Source organism: Physeter macrocephalus, chromosome 6 (genome assembly GCF_002837175.3).
Source record: "Physeter macrocephalus isolate SW-GA chromosome 6, ASM283717v5, whole genome shotgun sequence".
NCBI lineage: Eukaryota > Metazoa > Chordata > Mammalia > Artiodactyla > Physeteridae > Physeter > Physeter macrocephalus.
In genome coordinates this window covers 47,835,000-47,843,561 of record NC_041219.1, presented here as the reverse complement: position 1 = coordinate 47,843,561, position 8,562 = coordinate 47,835,000, and the positions used below count along the sequence as shown (strand labels likewise).

At 52.4% G+C, this 8,562-nt stretch overlaps 1 protein-coding gene across 1 annotated transcript in view; it reads right to left on the bottom strand.

Annotated features, from left to right (window-relative positions):
* ARHGAP8 (Rho GTPase activating protein 8) overlaps positions 1-8,562 on the bottom strand; it is a 39,428-nt gene that overhangs the window by 9,981 nt on the left and 20,885 nt on the right. Inside the window, 4 exon segments of the mRNA XM_028491473.1 lie at positions 5,322-5,432; positions 6,627-6,718; positions 7,838-7,888; positions 8,160-8,387. Coding sequence (XP_028347274.1) covers positions 5,322-5,432; positions 6,627-6,718; positions 7,838-7,888; positions 8,160-8,387 — 482 coding nt within the window.

Below are 8,562 nucleotides of genomic sequence, written 5' to 3'. Positions count from 1 at the left end.
ACGGGAGGGGCCACAACAGTGAGAGGCCCGCGTACCGCAAAAAAAAAAAAAAAAAAAAAAATTTCCTGCAAAGAAAAGCTCAAGATCAGATGGCTTCACTGGTGACTTTTACCAAATGTAAAAAGAAGGATTAACTGTAATCCTGCACAAACCCTTCCAAAAAAATAGAACTAGAGGGAACATTTTCCAATTCATTCTATGAGGCTAGTATTACCAAAACCAGACAAGGACGCCAGAAGACAAGATGACTACAGATCAGTATTTCTTATGAATAGACACAAAATCCTCAACGAAATATTAGCAAAGCAAATCCAGCAGCATATAAAAAGATTACATACCATGAACATGTGTGATTTATCCCAAGAATACAAGGTTTGTTCAACATATGCAAATCAATCTGTGTAATACCATACTAATAGAATAAGGGACAAAAGTCATGTGATCATCTCAATAGAGCAAAAAAAGCATTTGACAAAATCTAACACCCTTTCATGAAAGAAAAAACCCACACTCAACAAAGTAGGAACAGAAGGGATTTTCCTCAACCTGATCAAGGGTATCTATGAAAAACCCACAGCTAGCATCATACTTAATGTTAGAAGACTGAAAGCTTTCCCCTAAGATCAGGAACAAAACAAGGATGTCCACTCTCATCACTTCTATTCGACATTGTACTAGACAGTACAGCCAGTGCAACCAGGCAAGAAAAGGAAATAAAAGGCATCCAGGTTGGAAAAGAATAACTATCTTTATTTGCAGATGGCATGCTCTTAGATATAGAAAATACTAAAAAAAAAATTCACAAAAACCTATTAGAACTAATAAATGAATTCAGCTAGGTTGCAGGATATAAGATCAGTATACAAAAATCAATTGTATTTCTATACACTAGCAATGAACAATCAAAAAATAAATTTAAGAAAACAATTTGATTTATAATACATCACAAAGAATAAAATACTTATAAATTTAACAAAAAAGTGCAAAACTGGTACACTGAAAACTATAAAACATTATTGAAAGAAATTTAAAACATTCAAAAAATTGGCAGGATATCCATGCTCTTGAATTGGAAGGCAATATTGTTAAAATAGCAATACTTCCCAAATTGGCCTACAGAGACAGCACAATCCCTATTGAAATCCCAGCTGCTTTTTTTTTTTTTTTTTTTTTTTGCAGACATGGACAAGCTGATTCTAAAATTAATATGGAAATTCAAGGGACCCAGAAGAGCTGAAACAATCTTGAAAAAGAAGAACAAAGTTGGAAGAATCACACTTCCGGATTGCAAAACTCACCGTAAAGCTGTAGCAATAAAGATCGTGTGACACCAGCATACAAATCAGTGGAATAGAATTGAGAGTCCAGAAATAAACCCTTACATGTATGGTCAGTTAGTTCTTTACAAGGGTCCCAGGGCAATTCAATGGGGGAAAGAATAGTCTTTTCAACAGATGATTCCCGTCTGTGTGGAGCCATCAGGGAAGGCTTCCTGGAGGAGGGGATCAGAAGGAGGAACAAGAGCAGGAAAAGCACTGGGCAGCAGGAACTGGCTCGCGTTGTCCGCACACCCTATTAAGATCCCGTGGCCCTGGAGGGTGCGGAGGGCAGGGTTATACCTACGGTTACACAGGAAGAGACTAGGGTGAGAAGTTAAGCCACAAGACTGCCTTCCCAGAGCTGGAGAGAGCTAGAGCTGGGATGTGAGCTGCCTCCACTCCCCTGCCCTAAGGAGGCCGCTCCCTCTTTCCACTTCCCAACAGCTGCCCAGGTGGGGCTGTGCAAAATGCACATGTCCGTTTCCATTGTCCCTCTTCAGGGATGGCAGGCAGGCAAAGACCTCTTGAATCTCTGACTTCCCCTTAATATTTTGCCTTAATTAGCTTGTTCTAAGGTGATGGCTTTCTGTTGTGTGCTTTTGAACTTAACTCAGAGAATTAACACTTGTGAATAGGATTTGCTTATGAATTTTAATGACTTTCATTCATTCATAGTCCAAACAAATTACATATTTGGTGCTTTATTTAATATGTTTATTGCAATACTATGATAGTCATTTGCAATGAAACAGCATAAAATATTAATTTAAAGAGGCAATCGCGGGGACTTCCCTGGTGGCGCAGTGGTTAAGAATCCGCCTGCCGATGCAGGAGACACGGGTTTGAGCCCTGGTCTGGGAAGATCCCACATGCTGCGGAGCTACTAAGCCCGTGCGCCACAACTACTGAGCCTGCGCTCTAGAGCCCGTGAGCCACAACTACGGAAGCCCGCGCGCCTAGAGCCCGTGCTCTGCAACAAGAGAAGCCACCGCAATGAGAAGCCCGCGCACCGCAACGAAGAGTAGCCCCCGGTCACCACAACTAGAGAAAGCCCGCGTGCAGCAACGAAGACCCGACGCAGCCAAAAATAAATAAATACATAAATAAATAAATTTATTTTTTTAAAAAAAGAGGCGATCGCATGGATTATTTCTCAAAGTGGCTCATGCAGAATGTTTTTCAAAGGTTGCCCAGTGATACTCTTCGTCCCCAAAAGACATAATGAACTGACGTGTAGAGTTACAACTGGTCCTGGAATAGGGCTGGACCACAGCCTTTATAATGGACATTCCTAACACCTGCCTTCCATCTGCTGACAGCTTTGGAGTTCAAATGCTGCGTCAGAACCTTCCAGAAAGCACCTACTCAAAACACAAGGCCAAAGGTGCCCTGGTGAACCTCATAGGCCCAAGGACGCCCGAATTACAGCCCCCAGCCCCGCAGCCCACGCTGTACTCAGGTGGACGGCTTCAGAAGTCCATGAGTTGGGTGAGTTTTTTGTTTTTCATTTTTAAAGTTTTGTTAGAGTATAAGGAGACAGAAGCGGTTCTGAACAACGAAACAGGCAACCCAGAAGGCGCTGCTAGTCCTTGGGCTAAAGCACGGATGATAGAAATGCCAGCGGCCTCGCACGGTCACCCTGGATCCCTAGGTATCAGATCACACCCAGCCAGGACCAGGGCAGCGAACCTCAGTGATGGGCTCACAGCACAGAGCCGACGGGAGAAGCCTCAGAAACTTTGGTAAAACAGTCACACGTGGCTTGAAAATCCTGAGCCTGCTGGCTAGGCCTCCCTAGGACTCTCCTCTGAGAGCCGCGTTCTCACCAGCACCCCCCAGAGGGGCCCAGAGTCACCGCAGGTGTGTTCCCGGCCCTGCCTTCCTAGGGCTGCTGGGGGACGGGGTTGTCACACCATACACATGAGTGGGTCACACCAGCGCATTTTTACAACGTTTAGAAAAGGAAAAGGACATGCTGTTTGGGAAACTTTGCTCCAGATGTATTTAGGGAGACCGTATTGGACATACACAATATTCACTAAGTGCTTTTACAAAAATCGTCTTTGAGGAAACACCACTGTGTGTGTCTCGTTTGGGAGGCGGGCCTGAAACCCCACAGTCTACACAGCCTAAGGCTGTGCTGTCCACCAGGCAGCCAGTGGCCGTCTAAACTCAAATCAGTTAAAGGTAAATAAAATTAGAAATTCAGTGCCTCACCTGCACTGCTCAGTCCTCTCATGTGGACAGTACAGATCATGGTCACCATCACTGAAAGTTCTGGAAAACAACCATCCATTTTTGCCTGCTGGACACACCTGAGGTGCCATTCCCACCTCCTTACCTGGCCTGGGCGCCACCCAGAGTCTCCTCAGATGCTATAACCTTTCTGTGTTTCAAGATCCAGCATGGTGGGGGAGGGGGAACAGAAAGAATTCCCTGGCGGTCCAGTGGTCAGGACTCTGTGCTTTCACTGCTGAGGGCCCGGGTTTGATCCCTGGTCAGGGAACTAAGATCTCACATACCGCACGGCACGGCCACAAAAAAAAAAAAAAAGATCCAGGGACTCCCCTGGTGGTGCAGTGGTTGAGAGTCCGCCTGCCAGTGCAGGGGACACGGGTTCGAGTCCTGGTCCGGGAAGATCCCACATGCCGCGGAGCAACTAAGCCCGTGCGCCACAACTACTGAGCCTGCGCTCTAGAGCCCATGTGCTGCAACTACTGAAGCCCATGTGCCTAGAGCCCGTGCTCCACAAGAGAAGCCCACGCACCGCAACGAAGAGTAGCCCCCGCTCGCCGCAACTAGAGAAAGCCCACGCACAGCATCAAAGACCCAGTGCCCCCCCCCCAAAAAAATCCAACATGGGTCTTAAAGATCATCAGATTTTTATGTAGAAACAGACCACATGCAAGTTTCTAACAAGAAACTACTAACAAATGAACTTGAGCATATGCCTCTCCGGGATCCACCACCCTCCAGGCCCTGTACATCGCGTAGCTCAGACCCAAGCGCCCAACGGTGGTTGTACGGTTAAAACAACCCCTTCATCTTCCATCATTTCAGGTGCCTCAGCACCTGGCCTGGTGCCAGAAGCAGAAAATAGGAGGAGGACGAGGGGCTCGCCGCTGAGCAGGGAAAACAGCTGGAGGGACTCCCCAGCGGCCTGCTCAGATCTGGGTTGCGATAGAGGGGGGCCCTGTATGCAGTCTAGAGCATCAGGGAAGGCTTCCTGGAGGAGGTGAGATGAGTCTTAAAAGAGACAAAGTTGGCGTGGGCAGTTGGCCCAGAATCGTTTCCAAGGAGTGAAGATTAAAGATCACATCATCCAACTTGCTGATTTTAGAAATAAGGAGACAAGCTGAGAGGGGGAGTGAGTTCAAGGTCATGTGGCCTCATAAGGGTAAGATCAGGCAGGAAGGGTAGGACACACCGTGGTAACAAGAGTCCCTAAATCCCGGCGGCTGAACCCCACAGCAGTTCCCCCCTCACTCGTGCCCTCCCGCGGCACGGGTGCCAGCGGGAGGCACTCGGTGGTCACTCAGGCACGCAGGCCAGCGAGGCACCATCTCCACCCGGCTTCCGTCACCACGAGAGGCCACCTATGAACTGGCCCCTGAAGCTCCCTCCAGGAGGTGACCCGCCCTGCGGCCACTCCTGTCTCCTTGGCCCGAGCAAAGCACGTGGCCGCACTTCACGTGGAAGGTGGTGGGAGGCGTCCCAGCGTGGCCTGGGGGTCGGGGGGCCAGAACCGCCCAGTGAGCAGTGGTGACGAAAGCTGGGCCGAGGACCCCAGACCCCCGGTCCCCTCCCTGCCCACAGCTGGGTCCTCTGCACACAGACACACACAGCGGCGGGCACTCCGGCCTCAGTGCCAAGCTCACACTTCAGTTTTCCTGCAGGGTTAAGCTCGGATGCAGAGGCCAAGGTCTGGAGAGAACTCCCCGGCACACGGAAGCATCCCACCCTCCCCGGAAACACGGGCAGACCACGTGGAGGCTCACTTACTATCGCAGACTGACGCCAAACTGCTGGGTAGGCAGAGGGGGCCGCGGCAGGGCCGTCTTTGTGGGAGGGGGCAGCCTGCCCAGGTGCAGGTTCCGAAGCTCCTCGTCGTATCTGTGGACACAGCGGAAGCACAGCTGTCACCCTGCAGGGGAGAAGCCTCGGGCCACAGGGGGCCGGCTCCAGGTGCTGTTGGGGGCAGATGCCCCACAAAGGTCTGCAGGATACCTGAGTGTCCCGTCCTTCTGGGCCCACACGCCTTATGGCTGTCTTGCACACGCACACACAGGAACACACACAAGCCAGCAGGGGTCTACTTCACCCACGTGTCTACACAAGAGCTTCCCTCTGCAGGAAACACCTTTCCCTGGACTCTCGATCTAGCCAACGGTCCCTTTGAAACTCACTTCAGAAGTCACCTCCTCATGGAAGCCTTCCCTGATATCCCCTCTTCACCAGTCCCCTCCCTAGCTGGGTTCAGCCCCTCTTTCGGCTCCTACCGTCACCGACTCGTGGCCCCACTCCCTGCGAGCGTCCTGTGGGCAGACACTCTCCCTACACGGCTCTAATGTCCCCAGCGCCTGTGACTGGGTGCCCAGAGGGAGTGCGACATCTCCACTCCCCCTGCGGGGCTGCCGGCCTCCCCTGCGTGCGGCTTGGCGAGGGCCCTGCTCCCTCAGGGGAGCCCCCAGGGAGGGTGATGCAAAGGGCAGAGGGTGCTCGGGCAGGGCTCAGAGTCTGAGCTCCACCCGGAGCTACCGGTGGGCCCGGGACCCACCACACGCCTTCCTGGGCTCCCTCCAACCCCCTGACGCCCCGTACAAGGGGCGGGGGCCGCTGCTGTGTAAAACAAAGCAGCAGACACATTAACTAGGCCTCTAGCCGGAAGCACCAGGTGGGCTGTCCTCCAGGACACCTGCAATGGGCCTGGGAACATTTCATGCTGTCCATGGTGTCATCCACACACCCGAGAGATCCCCCCTCTCCGTTCTCTGCTCCAAAGCAAGAATGGTAAACCCCAAGGCAGCAAACAGCAGTTACCACCGTGGATTTTTTTTTTGTTAATCAGTTTTGCAGTGGTGGGTGAGAAAAGCATCTCATCCGTGTACACAACCATCCTCAGCCTCGTTTCTCTGAGTCAGCAGTTAGCACCTTTTACTGTGAATCTTTATTGAGGCCGCAGATTTCGGAACCAGATCTGGCCGGGCACACGTCTGAAATTAAGCCTTCAGCGTTAACGGGATGGGATGGAGGCCCGAGGAAGCTCGAGGGCGTAGCCCACGCCTCCCAGGACAGGGTCTCACTCACCGCAGAACCTCCGGGGCAATGATCAGCTGGTCGTATCTGAGGTGTTCACGGAGCTCACTCAGATAGCTGAAATAGGTGACTTTTTTTCCAAACTTTTTTCCCAAAAAAACAGAAGCAAGAGAATAAAAAAAAAAAAATGATTAGATGGCAGGAAAGAGGCCAGGGGGCCCGGGGGGAGGGGGCTGGCCTCAGGAGCCCTGGAAGAACAGTGCTGGCATTTCTCATATTAAGGAAACATAAATGCTGACACAACCTAAACCCGGAACATAATGGAAGCAGCGCACGTCTGCAGATGTTCCGCTTTCATAAGATCTCGGATGCATCAAACACTCTTGAGAATCTCATCTGCATAAAAATAAATATCTGCCTCCAGTCTGAATGGCCGTGAATTTGCACAGATGTAGGAGAGCGCAGAGCCAGGAAGCCCTGTGCCCGCGGCTCCCAGAGGGGCTCCCAGAGGGGCTTGCGGGGCCCGGTTTCTGGAGTCAGCAGCGGCTTCACTTTTGAACATCTCTCTGCGAGGGTGAGGTCACATCTTCATGACGGTGGGGACCCAGCAAGACACCCTCTGATTTCTCTCCAGGACGGTCACCCTGGGGCCCTCGAAGGAGCACAACACAGGCAAGTGCTGGCCGAGTCCACTCGCATCCCCTCGAAAGCAGGGCTTCTCCTACACACGCGGTGAGGCTATTTACATACGCTGGTCCGCCGTCTGACGCCTGGTAGACATCACGACCTGGGACGACGACTAGTAAGGAGCCTCGGTTTCCCCAGCTGCAAAGAGGGGAGAAGAACAGGAGGCTCGGCTGGGTGAGAAGTTCGACGCCAGGCCCAGCCTGCTCCTCGTAAACGACCGCCACCTGACTGCTCCGCTGTTTACAGCTTCCCTGCCATATCACTGACACACACGCAGCTGGATGTATTTCATGTGCACCATTCGATGAGTCTGGACGTGTGCGTACACTGTGATACCATCGCCACAACCAGGTAACGGGCGTAACCATAGCCTCTAAAGGTTTCCTCGTGCCCCTTTGCTGTATGTGCGTGCGTGTGTGCGTGTGTGTGTGTGTGGTAGGAACACGACACGAGATGCACCCTCTCCAGGACATCTCAAGTGCGTGACGCAACGTCAGCCCAGGCTCTCCGCTGTCCTGCAGGGTCTCTAGAACCTCCTCACCTTGCATAACCAAAACAGCTGTCTTATCTCTGACCCGCTGGAGCCCAGAGCCCACGGGAGGCCGAACCGCGGGCACCGGCTCCCCCTAGTGGACGAGGGGGAGTCAGACCGGGTGCCCAGGCCCCTAGCCACCAGCACTGACAGAGGGGGCCTGGCATGAGCCGGCTGCGGGGACAGAGGTGTCGGCTTTAGAGCTGCAGGGAAGGCCCTCGTGCAAACTCCCGCCCACACAGGAGCCCCCTTCAGCTTTCTCTCTGCGTTTCTGCCTGTTCCGCCTCCGACCCCAAGCCAGCCAGGCATTTGCTGGACACCAGGTTCTGCAGATGCAGGCAGGGCCGCCTTCCTGCCTCTCACACCCAGAGAAGGGCCTCTTCGCAGCCCATCGAGGAGATCCCAACGCGGGCGCGCGGTGGATTCGTCAGCCCTGCCTCCAGAGCGTCTGTGTCAGGCGGTGGGTGGGCAGTGGAGAGCCACTGGGCTCGTTCACTTCTCCTTCCACTCTCAGTGAAGGACTCCAGGGCTCGGGTGGGGAGCCACGTGACAGCCAACAGGCAGGGGAGTCCCAGGACCCCCAACCCTGATCTCTGCAGGATAAGAGAGAGAACCACACAGGCTTCAGGGGGAATGCCGGCCAAGCCCTGCCTTGCTGTGTGACCTCAGACAAACTCCTTAACCTCTCTGAGCATCAATCTCCTCTCCTTTGGACGAGGGAAAATACAGCTGACTTCATAGGATTGTTTTGGGGTGTCTGGCACATAA